This window comes from Nelumbo nucifera, chromosome 7, assembly GCF_055504915.1.
Source record: "Nelumbo nucifera cultivar China Antique chromosome 7, China Antique-T2T, whole genome shotgun sequence".
In the NCBI taxonomy this organism is placed as follows: Eukaryota; Viridiplantae; Streptophyta; class Magnoliopsida; order Proteales; family Nelumbonaceae; genus Nelumbo; species Nelumbo nucifera.
The window spans coordinates 35,143,560-35,164,991 of NC_142655.1; the positions used below are offsets into that span (position 1 = coordinate 35,143,560).

Sequence of the window (21,432 nt, forward strand, 5' to 3'; positions counted from 1 at the left end):
CTTCGAGAAGGTGGCGGTTCTTCCGTTCAGCCACACCGTTTTGTTGGGGTGTCTTGGCACAAGAGCTTCGCTGAAGTGACCCACTCGAAGCAAAAAACTCCGTGAGATCACTATGGAAATATTCTTTCGCATTGTCCGACTGGAATATATGGATTTCCGTTTGGAACTGAGTGAACACCATGCGTTGAAAATTTTTCACAATTTGTGGCACTTCATCTCGAGATCGCATAGGGTAAACCCAAGTGTATCTAGAATAATCATCAATCAAGGTAATGAAGTACTTATAGCCAGTCTCAGTAGGTAGAGTAACAGGGCCCCAAACATCAGAATAAACAATATGAAATGGAAATTCAGATCTTTTATTTCGCAAAGATAAAGAACTTCTACAATGCTTACTCAATTGACAAGTTTGACACTGTAACTGACTCACTGACAAGGACTCAAACAACTTTGGAAACATAACTTTTAACAACTCAAAAGAAAGATGACCTAGACGACTATGCCATAAATAGGCTTGACTCTCACTTGACGAACTCATGGACTCTATCGCCACAAGACCAGCATTATTCTCCAACACGTAGAAACCATCCACCATGCTTCCTCTACCAATCGTCTTCCCCGAAGCCAAATCCTGAAACACACATGAAGACGGAAAAAAAAGTGACTGAGCAGTTCAAGGAGTGAGTTAGACTACTAATGGGCAGCAAATTAATAGGTAATTTCGGAACATGCAGTACATTAGGAAGGGTAAGGCCAAGTGGGAGAGGTATGGTACCTCGGCCAGCTATGGTAGAAAAAGAACAATCAGCCAGTCTTACCTTATCTCTCCCAGAGAGAAGGTTATATGTCTGAAACAAATTTGACTTACCGGTCATGTGGTTTGAGGCTCCGGAGTCAATAATTCAAGGAGAATCAGTAGTATGAGATGACACATGGAAGGTTGTGGCAGCATTACCTGATGTAGACGCAAACGAGGTAGAGGGAGTAGAACCGAAATCCATCTGACGGAGAGTCCTACCATACAATTCCAAATGTTCACGAAAGGAGTTGATAATATCTTCCTTAGGGTCAAAACTATGATGCCTCTCCTGAGTTACCAAAGGACTAGTCTCTGTCGACGCCATATTAGCTGAGTTATACCTTTTTTTATTCTGCTGGCCTGGTTTCTTGTCCTGATCAGGTGTTGACTTCTTACCCAAATCCTGTGCCCATTTAGGTTTTCCATGGAGATCCCAACATGTATCTCTCGTGTGTCGTGTCTTCTGGCAGTGAGTGCACCAAAGTTTGCTCTTATCATCTATATTTTTCTGAGTGTCACCCTTTTTAAAACCACCTCTGACATTTGTATCTGAATTTCCCCGGACAGCTAGGCAACTGACTCCCCTTCTACACCATTCATCACACTTCTACTTTCTTCTGACTGCACCAAGGCATACACCTCCTGAACTGATGGCAAGTCTTTACTACCCAAGATCTGTACCCTGATGGACTCATACGAAGGATTTAGCCCTAGAAGGAAGGCAAAAACTCGTTGTTGAGATACAAGTGACTTATAGGCCTTTGCGTCTTCATCACACTTCCAATTCATATTCTGATAGTGATCAAGTTCTTTCCATATCGATGTCAAATCAGAATAGTACATCGAGAGACTCCTCTCCCCCTGCTTGCAAGTAGAGTATTCAGCTTGCAATTGATATATCTTGGCATAGTGTCTCTGCTCTGAATAGGTGGACTTTGCTTGTTCTCATATCTCACAAGCAGTTTCAGCCCACATAAAATTCTTCCTTACTTGTGGCAGCATTGAAACCAAGAGCCAAGACATCACCATACTATTCTCTTGGTTCCACCTATCATATTCAGCACTTCCATACTTCGGTTCCTTCACTCTCCCATTGATGTATCCTATTTTCCCCCTAGCAGTGATGTAGAGTTTTATTCCCCTAGACCACTCAAAGTAGTTCAGACCATCAAAGGGAATAACAGCCATGGGAAAGCTCATATCCATTCCCCCACTCACTCCATTGTGGCACCCCGAAATCTCTAAAATAGCAAAATTCTCAGACGACATGGTCAAACAGATAATCAGTCCCAAACACCGGACTTAGGACCCCTCCTTACTCCAGAAAACAATGCTCCACTCAGTCTACACCCACACACTTGGGTTTAAAAACCAGGTTGAGCACAAACAGTACCAAATTCAGGACAAAACAGAGGTAATATTCGGCAGATTTCAGACCTGTACAGTTTTAACAGTCCTAACCTACCAGAATTCCAGAATGTCTAAAAGCCATTAATCAGCAGAAGAGATCCTTATCACTTATAATCAAATCGAATTATTGAGATGACAGGTCATCCTTGACCTACAGTTGTCTTAACACATGAACAGGATCACACGATCCAAAAAAAACAGGGGTATACAGATCCGACAGCATTCAACAGTCCAAATTCATTTGGTTTTCACTCGGTACATGACCAAGGAGGGTAAAGAAGAGAAAATAGGAAAACTGTACCAGTTGTAGAGCTGTTTTTCTCAGTCCAGATTCAGATTTCTGTTCCGCCCAGGTTCAGCAAGTCTGTTCGATCTGTTCTCTCAGTAAAGGTTGTTCGATCTGCTCTCTTTAATAAGTATTCCCGCTCTGATACCATCTTGACAGTATGGCCGGCCAGAAATAAGAGGAAGAGAAGAGAAGAGAAGAGGAGAAGGAGAGAAGAGAGAAGAGAGAAGGGTTTTGCAATGTAACAGTGCTGGCGGCGCCAGCCTTTATTAATAGATATAGGGCGGCAGAAATAACAAGGGAAAAGACCCTTGTGCCCCTGAGTACAAAAACAGACAATACAGAAAGAAAAAACGAAATAAAAAAACACTTTAACTAGCCAAACAGACCCTAACATCAACAACTAAATTATTTTAACAGAACTGAAGTACCCTCTCTCCCTTCTCCTTTTTATTTTTTCTAGTCGTGTGCCAGAACAAAACCTATAATAGGTTCAGACTGTTAATGTGAGGCTAGCAGTCCCTTTTCTTTCCTTTTTTGTGGGGTCGGCTGATCCCTGTAAAACTGTAGGTCGTGAGGACCTTTTGTGGGCTGCAACAGCAGCTTTTATGGTGAACTGGAGGTCAGAAAGTGACCTGTACTTGTTGTAATTGCCTTCCTGTTGATGCGTAGGTCAAGAGATGACTTGTACGCACTATGGCATCACTTGTGTTAATTCTGTAGGTCAAAGGATGACCTGTTAGTGCTGTTACAGCACCTGTGTTTTACAGAAAAGATGTGTGTTTTCTGAAGAAGAAAAGGGGTTCTCCTTGGTACCCTGTGTTAAGTTTTTTTTTAAGGTTGTGTACCCCTCTAAGAGTGTTTTATTGAATTTGAAATCATGAGTGGTGAAGATTCTGCTACATCCAGTGTTTCCTCAATGCCGAATGGAATGAGTGGGGGTGCGGACCTATCCTTCCCCATGGCTGTTATTCCTCTCGACAGTTTAAATTATTTGGAATGGTCAAGAGGGATCAAGTTATACATTATTGCAAGGGAGAAGATAGGTTATATAAATGGGAGAATCAAAGAACCCAATTTTGGGAGTGCTGAATACGACAGATGGAACTAGGAGAACAGCATGGTTATGTCCTGGCTTTTAGTGTCTATGCAACCCCAAATAAGAAGGAACTTTATGTGGGCTGAAACGGCAAATGAAATCTGGGAACAGGCAAAATCAACATATTCTGACAGGGGGAGAAGTGTCTTTCTGTGTACTACTCCGACTTGACCTCTGTCTGGAAGGAGTTAGATCATTATCAGAGTGTGAACTGGAAGTGTGATAAAGATGCAAAATTATACAAGAAACTTGTTTCTCAGCAGAGAGTGTTTGCTTTTCTACATGGCTTGAATCCGGCATATGAATCCATCAGAGTTCAGATCCTAGGTAGCAAGGATCTTCCCTCCGTCCAGGGAGTTTATGCTCTTGTACAATCAGAAGAAAGTAGAAGGAACTTGATGAACAGTTCTGGAGGGGATGCAGTTGGGTTGGCAGCAAAAGGAAGTGTGATTACAGGTGGTGGGAACACTTTTATGAGAGGGGACTCTCAAAACAGGGCAGATGACAAAGACAAATTGTGTTATACTCATTGCCAGAAACCCCGACACACCCAAGATACATGTTGGGATCTCCATGGGAAGCCAAAATGGGCTCAAGATTTGAATAAGAAGCAAGGTTCAAATCTGAACAAAAAGTCAGGACAGCAAAGTACAAGAAAGAACACTGGCAAACATGGCCTCTCAGGAAAATCAGCCCCCCATTACTACTATGACACTGACTCACGTCTCTGGATCTGACCCAAGGGAGGATATTATTAATTCCTTCCGTGACCATTTAGAGTTGTATGGTAGAGCAATTCGTCAAATGGATGCTCCTCCCACAACGTCATTTGCGTCTACATCAGGTAACTCTGCCACAGCCTTCCATGTTGCATCTCATACCCCTGACACTCCCTGGATCATTGATTCTGGAGCGTCTAAACACATGACTGGTACGTCCTCTTACTTTCAAACCTATCACCTCCTTTCTGGAAAAGACAAGGTGAGACTAGTTGATGGATCATATACTACCATAACTGGTCAAGGAACCATTTCTCTAACTTTTGGCCTTACACTCTTTGATGTTTTACATGTCCTGAAATTTCTCATTAATTTGTTCTCTGTTAGTAGTATTACAAAATCCTTAAACTGCTCAGTTACCTTTTTCCCTTCTTACTGTGTGATCCAGGATCTGGCCTCGGGCAAGAGAATGGTAGAGGATGTATGGTGGATGGACTTTACATGCTGGAGAATAAGGCTGGTCTTCAAGTCACAGTGTCTAAGAGTCAAGTCTAATTTTGGCATTGTCATCTTGGTCATTTATCTTTTGAGTCTTTAAAAGTGGTGTTTCCAGAATTGTTTAAGTCAGTGTCAGTTTCAGATTTTTCTTGTCAAACTTGTCAATTGAGTAAGCAATATAGAACTCATTTTCCTTCAAAGAATAATAAATCTGAATTTCCTTTTCACATTGTTCATTCTGATGTGTGGGGCCCGGTTACTTTACCATCTAAGAGTGGCTACAAGTATTTTATTACCACTATTGATGATTATTCTAGATATACATGGGTATATCCCATGCGGACAAGGGATGAAGTACCAAAATTTATCCAAGACTTTCAGCGGATGATCTTCACCCAATTTCAAACAGAAATCCAAATTTTTCAATCAAATAATGCTAAAGAGTATTTTCATAGTAATCTCACGGAATTTTTTGCTTCACATGATTCACTTCATCGTAGCTCTTGTGCCCAAACACCACAACAAAATGATGTTGCCGAAAGAAAAGGCCGACACCTCCTTGAAGTGGCCCGAGGTTTACTAATCCATATGAATGTCCCAAAACAATTTTGGCTTGAGGTTGTCCTTTGTGCTACCTATCTCGTTGGTTAAAGTGCAAAGCCCCACATCAGCTTCTTTCTCCTAAGGCTCCCCTTCTTTCCATTCCTCCTCGTGTGTTTGGTTGACGTTGTTTTGTCCAAAATCTGTCACCCACTCGTAGAAAATTAGACCCTTGTGCTATTCCTTGCATCTTCCTGGGGTATTCTTTCACTCAGAAGGGATACCGTTGTTTTGATCTTGTTTCTCGGAAGTTTTATGTTTCCATGGACGTGTCTTTTTTTGAGAGTGAGCTTTTTTCCCTGTTTCTCCTCAGGGGGAGTGTAAGAATGAGGAGAAACTGGTTCAGCTCCCTCCTCTTCCTGATCCTCCTCCTTTTTGTGTCTTCTTTTGTCGTCACAAAGGCCAACCAAGTTCAAGAGTTGTGTAGAACCTAAAAGTTGTACCTCCAATGCCATCAAACTCCCCGAGGGCAAATCATACTCACTCAGGTATCTTGGTTCCTATCGATGTCCTTGACCCTATTGCTATTGATACCTCTATTGCTAATGACCTTGACCTTCCTATTGCTCACAGGAAAGGTGTTAGATCTTGCACCACTAAACACCCCATTTCTCACTTTGTTTCCTATGAAAACATTTCACCCTCTCTTCAGGCATTTCTTACTTCCATTGATAGCGTTCATATCCCTAAGAATGTGGTAGAAGCTCTTTCAGTACCTGAATGGGCAGATGCCATGAAGGAAGAAATTAATGCTCTACATAAAAATGGCACATGGGAACTAGTAGATCTTCCTAAGGGAAAGGATCCAGTTGGATGTAAATGGGTGTTCACAGTCAAACATAGGGCTGATGGCATTGTGGAGAGGTATAAAGCTCCCATGCAATGGTTCAGCAGAAATGATACAAGCAATGTCAATCTGATCACACATTGTTTGTGAAAAGAAGGGAAGGGAAAATTGCTACTCTGATAGTATATGTTGATGATATAATTATCACTGGCGATTGGAAAGATGAAATCCAAAAGTTGAAGATTTTTCTTGCTATACAATTTGAAGTAAAGGATCTAGGTCCTCTAAGATACTTTCTTGGAATTGAAGTTGCCCGCTCACAAAAGGGTATTTTCATTTCCCAAAGGAAGTATATCCTAGATCTATTCCAGGATAGAGGAAAATTGGGAGCGAAGCCAGTTGATTCCCCTATTGATCCTAACTACAAATTAGGTGACTGCCAAGGTGAACCTATCAAGGATGTGAAACAGTTTCAGAGACTTATAAGAAGATTGTTATATCTTTCTATGACCTGCCCTGACATTGCTTATGCAGTTGATGTTCTTAGCCAGTTCATGCATGCTCCCAAGACCATTCACCTTGAAGCAGTAGAAAGAGTTCTCAGATATATTAAGAAGTTCCCAAGCGCTAGTTTGTTGTTTCAAAAGCACGGACATCTAAAATTTGAAGTGTACACTGATGCAGATTGGGCAAGATCCCTAAATGACAGGAAGTCAACTAGTGGCTATTGTGCCTTCATAGGAGGAAACCTAGTTACCTGAAGAAGCAAAAAGTAGAATGTGGTAGCTAGATCCAGTGCTGAAGCTGAATATCGGGCAATGGCTCATGGAGTGGCTGAAATTATGTGGCTAAAGAATCTATTGAGTCAGTTGGATTTTCCAATGAACAGACCTATGACCCTATTCTGTGATAACAAAGCAGCCATAAACATTGTTGTTAATCCAGTGCTGCATGATAGAACTAAATATATCGAAGTCGACAAACACTTTATCAGAGAGAAAGTTATCGCAGGGGAAGTGTGTACTCCTTATATCATCTCTGAGGATCAACTTGTAGACATCTTTACAAAAGGGCTACACCATTCACGGCATTATGACTTATGTGACAAGTTGGGCATGATTGACACCTATGTCCCAACTTGAGGGGGAGTGTTGAAAGCTTGTATTTTCGTAAGTATAGTACCGCAGGGATACTATTGTACTTTTGCCCTTTTATTTTTTAGTTGTTGTCGCCCTAGTATATATAACAAAATAGCTGGCGCCACCAGCATGCTTTTTGACTCTCAATCTTTTCTCCTCTCTTTTGCTCTCTCTCTTCTCTCTCTCTCCTTTCTCTTCCATCATTGCACTGATAACAAACAATATTGATTAAAATTATTCTTTTACCCCACATCATGGTAACATATCATGTAAAAGAAGCACTCAAACACCCCAGCCTATTTGTTACAAACAGCCAAGCCTTTCCCTAGCAACACCAACTGAAGTGTGAAAATCTAGTGACAACCTGTGAGTCATGAAGCTAAGTCAAACAGGTTTCCTAACTAATTGAAGAAGGAAATCCCAACACTCAACAATAGGCTTCAGCTACAAATAGGACACACTATAACTCCCTAATTCCACTAAACATAAAAAACCCAAAATTACTTAAAATAGTAAGTCATCTTTTAGCATACAGGCAGACAACAGATCAACCCATATCCAAATAACTGTAGAATTTACAAGATTTTAACACAACAATATCTACTTTGAATAGAGGAAGCAAAAGCATCAATCTGAGATGTGCAAACACATGCTATCAAAAGAGTGTTGGCAGTCTGGGTTAGCACATCAGCTACTGTAGGATCAGTTTTGACCTTCAGTTTTATTCAATCATGAGCAAGGGCTCTCTTCACAGTCACATAATATCAAAGGACCCAATTCTCCCTGTCTCCCATTGCTAGTCCAATACTAGCATAAGTTACATTGGTTGAAATCCCAAAAGTACCCAACCAATGTGAAAATAACTTAAAGCATCATAGCTAGTTAGCTGAGAAGACATAAAAGCACTAATTTAATTCTGTTGGGCATAAATACCTATCTTCCCATGACCAATATCAACAGTGCAGCCTGAAATACGCCCAACTGCATAAAGTGATAATACTGCTTGTTCAGATGCATAAAAGCCTGAAACATTAAATGTTTCGAACATCATTTGCACCAATTGTTCTCTGACAGCCTGATAATAAAATTTTGACAAAAATAAATAAAATAGAACTTTTAGTTAATGAAATCTAGGAAAGTAGCATGTGAGCAAAAATACTCGACAGCAGCCAGAATTCAAAGACTGGAAAAATGACCATAAATGATGATTATGCCTTCAATTATAATAATATAATAATAAATGAGGACCTACAAGAGAGATAAATGTTATTCCAAAGAGCATCTGCATTTTACCATGGTCCATGGCTTAAGATCTTCATAATGACGGCACCCTGGATCATCGTTTAAAATGTTCCTAATTTCCTTAATATTTCACGACATATTACCATTTCCATGGGTAGCAACATGAAATTTTACTAGTATCCACGACATATTTCCATTTTCACTTCCATGGGTAGCAATATGAAATTTTACTAGAATTGACATATTCCCTAGTGAACACTACCAGTACTATGTGGAGTACAAGAGATAGTATCATAACATAAGTTGGTGACAATTTTGTAGATATGTGAAGTTACAAGTTATTGTCCACCTAACTTACATTATTACAACTTTGAGCTAACTTAATATTCATTTCAAACATGAAGTTAAATAATAGTTTTTTTCTAATGGTAAATTATTTGGTTGATCTATTACAACCATTTACATTTTCTATGAGTTTAAATTTTGCTTTAACTAATTCTATCATGAAGTTCTAAAGCTTAAGGTTTACAGGGCAACTTCAGAACATATTCTTTTGTCTATAACCTTAGTTTCTTAGTTTTGTTTAATAATTTGGAACAAGATAATAATTTAAAAAGGTGTGCCTATGCTTCTTTTGTCATTTCATAAAATACCATTCTATATTTTGCATATTTTACAATGTTTCCACCGTATCTATAATTTTTACAATATTGCCTGATGTGGACGCCGGCAGCAGCAATTTAGTGCAGCAGCAGCAGTAATTTAGTGTTCTCAGCAGCAGCAATTTAGTGTTCTCATCCTATCTTATCTATTCAGTATTCTGCTTTCAGTAGTAGGGATTAGTAGGAGTCTTATCTATTCAGTGTTCTTATCTTATCAGTTCAGTAGTATGGATTAGTAGGGGAGTCTTATCTTATCTTATCAGTTCAGTAGGATAGATTTTTAGGGAGTCTTCCTAATTAGCAAGGAGTCTTACTAAAAATAGGACTCTTATCTCTTGTAATCTCCTATTTAAGGAGCTGAGAATATTGAATAAAATCATCGAAAATTTCAGTCAAGAAAGAGGGCAAGGAGAGTTGGGTGATCTCTTGGACAAATCACCATTAAGGCACCAAGATAGGTTCATCAAGAGCAGGGAGGAACAAGGAAAAACAGGAGGTTTTCCCCGTGGACCGACCCGTGACGAGATCCTATTCCCGGGCCCATAACATTCCCATACAATAATTCCGACGTTTCCGACATGTTTCTTATATTTGGATAACTGACATTTCCACCGACATCGACATTTTAAACCTTGCCCTGGATTGAACATAGGCATTAATCCTTCGTAGACCATGAACTTAGAACAGTGCTGGTTTCAGTATGCAAACCATGTTTTGCTGCACATGTAAGTACTAAAACGGCATGTGATATCAATCACCTTAAGAAATTATAAGGTCGTCTAATATATAACGTTTCTCTTCTATTATTTTGTCTGTCTTTTCAAAGTCAACAATAAAAAGTATTTGGAGTTTGCTACCTAAATCTACACACCATAAAGACCTACTAAATTTGAAATCAGAAGTAAGAGGAAGGGGAATCTGGACAATATGCTGATTGTTTTTTTTTTTTGATGAATAATATGCTGATTGTTTATGTAGACAATATCGTTGTTACTGGTGATGATCTGCAGAAAGTGTTGAACTGAAGGCACTCATTGCTTCAGAGTTCAAGATTAATGATGTTGCCTTAGAACTGAAGTTGCTAGATCCAAGAAAGGTATTTTTATCTGTCAATAGAAATATGTTCTTAATCTTCAAGAGACTGGTAAGTTGTTTTTTTTGGAAAAAAAAAGGTAAAGTAAGAATTTATTAGACTAGAATATAAATAGTACAACACAGAGGCAGAGCTGCCCACTAGGCCAACCCCCTACAAATGACATGCCACAACAAGGATCATTACAAAGACAGGTCATAGGCAGATCAGCAAACTCTCCGGACACAAAGCCACAACCCAATTCTGCCGATTACTTCGTTGATCAGCTCATCCACACATCTTGATCTTTGGGAGAAGATTACTCTGCTTCTTGCAGACCAGATTATCCAGGTGATGGTTTCAGGAACAAACCTCCAGATGACCTTTCCTTTGGCAGCACACCCAGACCAGGCAAGGTTCTAAATATCAATACAGGCTGATACACCGGATGGGGCGTGTTGGCCTGTACCGTTGGGCACTTTTTTTTTTCAAACCTGTTCCCTCGGGTTGGCATAGGCCTGTCTACCCCCTGAAACAGGTCAACCCCCAAAACCAAGCTTAAAGTGGCATATTAGTGGGTCATCTATACGATATGGATTGCCCAATACGGGCTGATACGTTGCGGAATTTCAATCCTTGATACCAGGTTCTGAAAATCTCGAAAAGGGTTCCAGGCACTACCCAGTTAAGATTAGCTTAACCAATAAAAAAAAAACTCCCAAATATGTAGGCTAACTGGCAAATCTACTAAGACTCTTATAGATTTTAATCATAAAATAGGAGCAAATGATGGGGACTTCTTTCCGAAAAGGAAGCTTTTTAAGTACTTGTAAATTGGCTACTCTATCTCTGCTAAACCATGCCAGATACTCCTCTGCAGTTTAAGTGTTGTGAACAGTTTATTTATCAAAAAGAAAAAAGAAAAAGTGTTGTGAACAGTTTATGCACCATCCTAGAACCTCTTACATGCAGGCAGTTATGAGATTGTGTTATTTGAAGGGTTGTCCTAGTAAGGCGATATTATACTCTTTGCCAGTTGTTATTGAGCAATCAGCGTCTAGGGAGAATGTGTTGGTGTCAAATGTGTATGGGCCAAATGGGGATGGAAGCAGGGAGGAACTTTCGGAAGAACCGGAAAGATTTCATGATGCAGGATCGGAAATCTCAGATCTTATACCACGTCAATCAGTTTTAAATTATCCTGTGAAGAGTCCTGATGTTGTACTGTATTATCATAGTCCCTGTTGTATGCTACACATTCTTTATTTCTTTGTTTTCTCCTTCTCTAGTCCTATAAGGGCTTTTCTGTAATTGTACACACACTGACACAAATATATATATATATAATGGATGGACTCTTTGGGTAGGGGTCAATTCATTCTTTTTGGCACCCCTGATTTCTTGTGTTCTCCCTTGTACACACTGGCAAAGTGACATGGTATCATAGAAGGTCATTGATACCAGCTTGTAATCTCAGTTTTTTGTTCCAGTGTGAAGGGTAATCTTTAGGCCTTCGACATCTTTTTTTTTTGATAAATGAGAGTAGTTTTATTAATTAAAAAAATAGCAGTACATTCAGACTAGGAAGAGGCACGAGGTGTTACCTCCCCCTAAGACTGAGTCATAAACACTAAACAAACAAAAGCCTGAAGCACAGTTACAAAGTGGCCCAAAATAGATCTCCCCTTGACACCCCTTGCTTGGCCAAAGAATCAGCCATTGCATTTGCTGATCTGCTGACCCACTGAAACCTGATTGACATATTCCTTGTCAACCATTTAACTTTCTTTAACAGATCCCTGTAGCCCCAACAAGCTGTCTCTGGACTTGTCAACCAGCCCACTACTACCTTGGAATCCCCTTCTACTATCAAATTATTCACTCCAAGTTGACTGGCCATCTGTATACCTTGTACCGCTGCTAGTTTCTCTGCCCTTACAGAATCACCAACACCCACTGGTCCTGAAAATAAAGACAACATGTTGCTATCTTTGTCTCTCAGAATCCCTCCTATTCCAAATGGCCCTGGGTTACCTTGGCAGCTACCATCAAAATTCAGTTTTACCACTCCATCCGGTGGGGATTCAGCTTGTGATTTGTTCTTTGTGGAGACTGTAGAAGCCATTGCTGCCCAATTTCTCCTTAAGTCATCAAAGGAGTAACCTGCCAACAAGTGTGAAGATTTCAGCCATGAGACTGTCCTTGTCATTATGCATTCCTTAATTTCAGCAAGACTTCTTTCCTTTTCTTGAAATATTCTAGCATTTCTCTCCTCCCATAGAGTCCACAAAGTAGCGGCTCTGATACATTTCCACATTAGCTTCCCTCTTTTTGTCAATCTCCCAAAGGAAGCCGGAATGAACAGCAGCTTTACTTCAGAGGGCAAGTTCCACCTGCACCCAAATAGTGAAACAACCCAATTTCAAATATTGGCAGCACAAGAGCACGATATCAATAAATGGTTACAGTCCTCACCCTTCACTTTACACAAGAAGCACCAATTTGGGGACAAACACAAGTAAGGTTTCTTCTTTTGCAAGTTTTCCACCGTATTGATCTTACCCAAGTAGGCTTCCCAACAGAACACTGCTATTTTAGGAGGAATTGGCCTTGACCAAACCTCTTTAACAGGGAACACCTGAGAGGAGGGATTGGAGCAGAGGGCTTTAAAGAAAGAAGCACAAGTGAAGGAGCCAACTAGGGTTAGAGACCAAACCCTTTTATCCGGATTAGTGGGGTCCAGGCACACTGAGTCTAGAAGCAACAAGAGCTCTGAAACACAAAGAAGTTCTTCATCCCTTAACCCTCTTCGAAACCCAAAATTCCAGTTTAAATCCAAAGGGCGAACCGGGGGGGAACGAAACCATGAAATTGGTTTCTTTTTAAAGAGGGAGATGGAATAAAGAGAAGGAAAGCGGTCTTTTAGGGGTTGATTGCTCACCCAAATATCTTCTCAAAAAAGAATGGAGTTTCCAGAACAAGCATCATACCTTACAAATCCGAGGAACTTTGGGAGAATGCCAAAAATAGCCTTCCAAGGTGTTGTGAGCAAAGCCCTTTGGGATACCCCCGCGTCCCAACCTGATTCAGAACAGCCATGGATACTCTTCACTACTTCATGCCACAACCTCTCCCTCTCCAAGGGCCACCTCCAAAGCCACTTACCTAAAAGAGCTTCATTCTTGCTCACCACATTCCCTAAGCCTAGGCCTCCTTTTTTGCTTCTACTCACCACCTCCCACCTAATCAAGTGATCTTTTTTCTCTTCCCCAGGTTCCCATAAGAAGTCCCTCATCAGTTTTTCCAACCTCTTTCCCTCCCTTTTAGGAATTCTAAAGACGGACATGAAGTATAAAGGAAAATTGGCTAGAGTTGCTTTAATCAAAGAAACTCTACCCCCTAGGGAAATATAGTTTCTCTTCCAAGCTGTCAATCTTTTTTCGAACTTTTCCACCACCGGGTTCCATAACCTACTTTCCTTTGGATTTGCGCCTAAGGGAAGTCCTAGGTAGGATAGAGGCCACTGAAACCATGTGTAATCTAACAAGGCTGCTATAGACTCCATCTCCTCTCTACTCAAATTTATTCCCACAACACAACTTTTCTCAAAATGTATCTTCAAATTTGAGGCCCTCTCAAAGTGAATTATCAAATCCTTCAGATTTCTTACCTCCATCACATCACAACCTTCACAAAAGATTATTATGTTGTCAGCAAATTGAAGATGGATTACTGAAACTCTATCTCTACCTATTATCCACCCTCTTAAGGATCCAGCCCTATCCGCTTCTGAAAGAAGTCTACTAAAAGCACCAGCAACTAAAGTGAATAGGAAAGATGACATGGGATCACCTTGTCTCAAACCCCTGCTAGCTGGGAAGAAACCGTTAACTACCCCATGACTAGGATGGAGTAATGGCAAGAGGAAAGGCAACCGTTTATCCATTTGCACCATCTATCCCCAAACCCACACTTCCTTAGCACGAGTAATAAGAATCCCCAATCCACTAGGTCGTAAGCCTTTTCAAGATCTAGTTTATAAACATAACCTTTACGACCCAATCTCCCGATCTCCTCTACACATTCATTTGCTATTAGGATCTGATCTACTATTTGTCTCCCCTGAACAAAAGCTCCTTGGGCTTGGCTGATAAGACAAGGAAGCACCTTTTTAATCCTCAAAGATAAGACCTTAGCCACAATCATGTATACACTAGTCACCAAACTAATAGGTCAAAAGTCCTTTGGATGCTTGGCCTCTTTCTTCTTGGGAATTAAGGCTAAAAAAGTAGCGTTAACTCCACGACTAATCACTGAATTATCCTCAAATTCCTTGAAGACCTCAATCAAGTCTTCCTTGATTATGTCCCAACAATCTTGAAAGAAAGCCATTGTGAAACCGTCCAGCCCTGGTGCTTTAGATCTGTTCATGGAAAAGACAGCTTTTCTTATTTCTTCCTCCTCAAAATTCCATTCCAACCAGCTTCTACTCTCTTCTAGAAGCCTCTACCAAGTCACACCTTCGACATCTATTTTCAAGACCTTGTTTGGAGGTTATTTGAAGGCTGTTTCGATCAGCACTCAATGGAAGGGATCCACCCACAGACCCACTCTCCTCCCAAATGAGAAAGGATCTACATCGGTAGCAACACTGGAAGACCAGATCCTCCAAAAAGATGCAATATTACAAAAGCTAAAATACCATCTACTTCAGGCCCAACAATGGATGAAAGGTTCCTACAACAAAAGGCACATATCGGTTCCATACCAAATTGGAGATCAGGTGTTCCTCAAACTACAGTCATTTCTCCAAACTGTATTAGCAGGCCACAAGTGGAACAAGCTGAGCCCAAGATCTTTCAGTCCATTCCAGAATCCAGATCATGGATCATATCGGGCCAATAGAAAACCAACTTGACCTCCCATCGACATCAAAATTACACCATGTGTTTAACATATCTCTGCTAAAAAATGGCCAAGGACTGGAGCAGTCACAACACCAACCCTTCCACTATTCTCTGAAGATGGACAGATTGAAACTGAACCTACCCACATCACAGATTTCAGATGGGTGTGAAAAGGTCATGATGTCGAACCAGAAGCATTGGTAGTGTCTTCCACTCAAATATGCAACTTGGGAGCCTTACTTGGAATTACAGAACCGATTCCCACACATTGACCTTGAGGGCAAGGTCTCCTGTATAGGGGGAGGGACTGTTAAGATAGGGATACCAGGAATAATAAGTCAGGTATACAAGAAAAGGCCATGTCAGCCTGTAACCAACACAACTTGAATACAGCAACTATAACAGAATCCAAGATTGTGTAACCGACTGTATTCCTCCTTCCCTCCCTCCCTTGAACATGCAAAATGTGTTTTGGCACAACATCAAGAATCCTCACTCAAATGCAAGTAGAAATAAATGCACAAGATCATTCTTTAAATTAATATAATACTCCCTGATATGGAGCGGAACATGAATGCAGTTAAATGCAAAACATTCCGTGTCAATTTTCTATGAAAACAATTAACAACCAAAATGTATATTAATTCATAGGGAAAAGCAATATTTTACTAACCTTTGGGGTTGAAAGTGGATCAGTGAACAAAATCTGTCCTTCATTTCCAATCTCCCATCCAAGGCCAGTGTACAGAATATGGTGCAGCAAGTCTTCTATAGCATCCCAATCCCTAATAAAACCCCTCACAACTGGATCAACAGTGATATCCTCAAATAATGAACTATCTGTCAAGGTTTCATCAGCAAGCGTGCGTTTCATTTGTGTAGGGATTATCTGTATCACATTCCAGAAAAATTAGAAACCATTCCTCAAACGAGATGATTGTAAACAAAAATATTTTTCTTTCTGTTCAGCAACACAGAAAATTTTTCATTACGATTAGAAAAAGGATTACAACAACAGGTTGTGAAAGAAGAAACAGCAGCTCCAGTAGAGCTGACCCAACCCAAGTACTATAATTGAGCCCAATACAAGGATTGTCTTTGTACCCCTTGCTTAGCTAAACCATCTGCCAGACTATTCGCAGTTCTCCTAACCCATTTAACTTGGATCAATGCATTGATTTAAAAGGCACGCCTAGGCGCACAGGTGAGGCGCATTTTAGGGTAAGCGCCTCGCCCAGGTCCTAAGCGCAGCCCTTTCAAAAGGCACACTTGTACCTCAGCCCATGCATGCACCTTTTGAAAATTTGACGCTTTTTCCTTTTTTTCTTTTTTTTTTTGAGTCTAGCGGCTAGGGCAAGGGCTCCGCCCCCGAACCCCCGTGCCATGCCCCTCGAGGCAAGCCCAAACAAGTCCATGTTAGGGTCTTAAATTCTTAGTTTTCACACAAAAAATAACAATTTTATAGTTTTAATTGCTTTTTAAGAAGATATTTTATTAGGATGAATGAATGGACAACATTACCAAATAGGGGGTTCTCAAAGCCAAATTTTCCATTTTGACATAATCCCCAAACCCCCTTCAATCTTCAATTTCACCACTTTCTCCCATCTTACCAAATGATCTTTTTTTCCCTTCCCCCAGCTCCCATAAGAAACCTCTCATGTTTTTGTTCAATTTTCATCACCACCACTTGGGGCATCCTAAAAACTGACATATAGCACAATGGAAGGTTGCCTAGGGTGGACTTGATTAGAGTTACTCTGCCACCGAACGAAATATAGTTCCATTTCCACCCTGTTAATCTCTTCTCAAAAGGTGATAAAATGAGAGAAAATACTGAGGCAGTCTGATCAAGTGCAAGGAAAACCATATACAGCACCCATTAGAAAAAGTAAAATGTTACGAATTGAAGTGGCTAGAAAAGCTATGGGTAGAGCGAAAAGGACTTGGGTGGAAGTAGCAATAAATGATATAAGCGTCGTGTGTGTTTGTGGCAGGAGACATAAAAGAATATTCAAATGGACGTGGCACTAGAGAAATGTGGAAGCTTTTCAAGTCATCCTGAAAAAAATCTAGGGATTTATTTGAACGTCAACTGGTCTTTTTATTACCGCAAACCACTTTTTATGGAAATTCTTCCCTCTTAAATGGATAATCGGGAAACAAAAAGTAAGATATGTCAAAGAGGAAAAAAACAGTTGTATCAAATAATTCAATTCATAACATACAGAAGCTACAACTACTAAGCAAACAACATCAAATGCTCTATTTTTTTTTCTCTATAGTTTCCTTAATCATTAACAATCAAGAAAACATTTTTGCGCTTTTTTGCATAGTGCGAATGAGTGTGTGGTTAAACGAGAGATAGGGTTACCATGGATGGAGCTTGATCGGGAACGGCCAATCCAGCCTTAAGGAGCATGGATCCAGCATCGACAACGACTGCCTCACCCATTGTAGATTGCTTCTCCTGTAGTCCAACCCTAGTTTTCAGAGCTTCTTCCCCTTTTGGCGGTTTGGCGAGCTCTGTTACTCCGGCATAATTCGAAATCCAAAAATAAAGCGGGTATTCTCAGACTTGTAACAACAATTAAATTAACAAACGGGTCAACCCACCCCAGATCCTATGTGGTTGGACTCGCCCCGTCTCCGCCTCGCGAATGAACTTGGGAACCGGCTAGGAATTGACTGGGGGTGAAATATTAACCGGTCGGTTTAAAATATTTCGGTTATCCAACCGGTCGATTTTGTATTTTTTGAAAAACTAAAGTACCAGTCCGGTTTCAGCTGATCAATATAAAATACTAGACGTTAACTCAACCGACCAGTATATTATCAATATCAAGAAATTGAAAAATCAAAAGATATAATCGATGGAAAAATGAATGGATCAATTGATTAACGGACGGGCTTTGGTTCGGTTTGAGTTTATAGTTTTCTAAAAAACCAGTAGTACCAGTTTGGGTTGGAAAATAAGCCCATAGTTTGATTAACCAAACTGTAAGCACCCCTAAAGGGCCATACTCATTCCCGCCCTCACCAACGAGGACAAGGATTTTCCCGTCCTCGCAAGAATTTTCCCTCCAACTAAAAATCTACAAGGATATATTGGAGCAACCGAGAGGACTTCAATATTATATTTAGAAAAGTAAGTGAATCATAAATTGTTCAAATAAAAAGGAAAACGGTAGTTTGGGATTTAAAGAAATAAATAATTGAATGAGAATATTTTTTGAAGTTAAGCAACAAAACTCTAATATAAGGGGTATTTGTCGCATAGTGAATGTGAAAGCTAAGGCTCTTTGTTGAAAATGAAAGTACAAGTGGGTAATTGTCATTGGCCCCATAGTATAGGGTGTTTTTGTAATTTACCCTTGTTTTTATTTATATTTCATTCCCAAAAAATAAAAATAAAATAGTTAAAATTTATAATAGATCCAAATATATCTAAACATGTTCAACCATATTTTTAAAAGGCAAATTTCTTAAACTACCAGTTATGGTTTAGCAAATTGACTAACCCTACCCATATTGTTTATATATTGTCTTAGACTACCCTTGAGTTTTTTACCAATTGTCTATAACCTCCCAAGTCATTAACTTTCCATCACATGAGGCATCATGTGACCGATAATTTTTCCAAATTTTCCAAAAATACCCAAGTACCTCTATTCAGTTGATCTCCTTTTCTGTGTTGGACACAAGTCCTTAGAGTTTAACTCATATAAAAGCCCAAAAAATTAGACCCCTGCAATCTAGCGTTGTTAACTCCAAAAAGGAAGTCTTCCTCCCCGATTCCACCAATCTCCTCTTATTCACTCAATAAATTTGAGGCAAACCCTAGCTTTGACTCGAACATTACTCTCTGCAAAACCTAACCTAGTCACCGATATCTATGAGTGGGGTTGGGGTCAATCCTCCACAAGATCTACATCTTCAAGGTCTTGAAGTAGGTTCATCCCGACATTAGTATCTCAACTAAGGCTATGGGAATCTTGAACAGCTTCATCAATATCGCTATTGCCAGCAGCTGCAGCGATAGCAATGATTGATCTTAAACAAAGAGAAGAAAAAACAAAACCAAAAAAAGGAATGAAATGGGGCATTCGGTGATGCAAGTATATATATATATAGAGAGAGAGAGAGAGATGAACACCGTTCAGCTCGAAATCTGGCCATATTCTACCATCGACAACAGAGTTGTAGCTGCTACTACTAGGAGTTGGGAGAATGTCATTTAGCTTGAAATCTCGTTGTCTTCTACAGTTAATAGCAAAGTTATAGCCACTACTACTAGGAATTGGGAGAATGTCATTCAGCTCGAAATCTCACGTCTTCTACCATTGGTAACAGAGTTGTAGCCACTACTACTAGGAGTTGGGAGAACGTCGTTCAACTCGAAATCTCATTGTATTCTACCATCGGTAGCAGAGCTGCAACTGATGCTACTACCATCATCTTCTACCTTGGCTTTTGTTGTATTATTTCACTCCCATCGAGGAACGTAGAGATTAGTGTTAATGCGTTTTTTGGAGTTCCCAAGCTCTTCAAATTTTGTTGGGTTGTAGCCATAACCCTCTCATCTCCACCAATAGTGGTTGTCATCTTTCCCTAATTACTTCTAATTTTGATTATTCCGATTTAAAGGTTAGAGGTTAGGCATAAATATCTAGGAATATTCGGTTTAGTTTATTGAAGCCAAAGGGTGATCAAAAATACACATGATTCCAATCCTTGATTGAGGCCAAGCCACAATCTTTTCGTCTAAAGGGTGGTGTTGGAGGTACATTGACGCTGGTGGACGGTGGAATATGGGAGAGCGGAGGCAGGGAGAGAGAGAAAGAAATAAAGGGGAGAATCTCTCGAGTTGATGTTGTAGTGTTTCCGTCGAGTGGAGGCTGGCAGTAGTTGCAATTAGTTGATGTTGTTGAAGCACAGTAACAAAGGGTTGAAATTTGAAGAAGAATAGTGGGTAAAGTAGTATTTTTCATCTTTATGTTAACGAACATTAATGGTAAGGAGGATTTAGTTAATTGCCAAAAATACTTAGCGGTAGTATAAGACGATATGAGACAATATGTAAACAATAAGGGTAAGGTTAGTCAAATAGCTAAACGATAAGGGTAGTTTAAGAAATTTTTCCTTTTTAAAAGATATTAACACAAATTTATTGACTAAATCATAAGTAAAACACAAATACTCAACATAAATCCCAAGTTTCGAGTATGAAGGCCTTAAACCAATTTGTTAAAAACTTAAATATCTATAGTTTAGAATTATATATGGTAGGGATGCCCAAGGGTGGGGTATTGCCTAATTAGTAACCTAGGAGAGGGGGTGAATTGGGTTTCTTGATTTTGAGATAGAATTCCTTACAAGATTATACCCTTTTTCCACATTCCATGTATCACAAGAATAATCAATAACAAATCATGCAAACTTATTCACTACAACAAATCTAGCACAAATAAACCTTTTTGACCTATGTTATTTATACGAGCCTTGAAGCATGCTCATATACAATTAACATTTGATAGAAACTAATTAAGGCATTCATACATACATTGATTATCAAGTTAAAAACATGCAGTTGTGTTCATCAAACCTCATTTTCAAACCTGAACCAAATTGCATGATACTTGTTGGAGTTGTGAGAGATAATGGGGAAAAGATCAAAGCACCAAGATTTATATAGATTTGGCTTTTCCAAGCCCACATATTGTCCCTAGAGCCACCACATTGAGAGTTCCAATCGACTAACTAGTTGGAGTTCGCAATAACAACCAAACCATATATATCTTTATAGATAGCCTTTATGAGTCATATCGAAACCTTTATAACCACACCCCCACCTTCTCACCAAGAAGACATAATGCCACACCTCCGCCTTCCCTCTTAGAATATTTGACGCACCATGGATAGCCTTCACAAGTAATATCAAAACCATTCTCACAACCAACACGAACATCCCTTGTTCTTGTTTTCCCTTACATGATTTATCTTAATAGATGATAATAGTTTACAATCATAACTCACTTAAAAAAAACTACACCAATACAATCTCAAATTGTTCAACACAATGTGCAAATGGAGTTTGCTTACATACACAATGGGGATGTCCCTACTTCTCTAAAGAGATGAGATGACTTTCTCTTCCTGTTATCATTTTCAAATTGTCTTACTTTTAGCACTCCTTTTTCATTTTCCATCTC

The 21,432-nt window shown here is 39.7% G+C and overlaps 1 protein-coding gene across 1 annotated transcript in view; it reads right to left on the reverse strand.

Moving 5' to 3' along the window:
- Positions 1–17,792, reverse strand: part of ARP7 (actin-related protein 7) — a 47,100-nt gene extending 29,308 nt beyond the window's left edge. The window contains exons 1-3 of the mRNA XM_010260350.3: positions 17,595–17,792; positions 15,894–16,109; positions 8,271–8,412 (exon numbers count right to left, since the gene is read on the reverse strand). Coding sequence (XP_010258652.1) covers positions 8,271–8,412; positions 15,894–16,109; positions 17,595–17,675 — 439 coding nt within the window. The 5' untranslated portion in view covers positions 17,676–17,792. The remainder of the gene's footprint in view (positions 1–8,270; positions 8,413–15,893; positions 16,110–17,594) is intronic.
- Between the last annotated feature and the right edge of the window lie 3,640 nt (positions 17,793–21,432).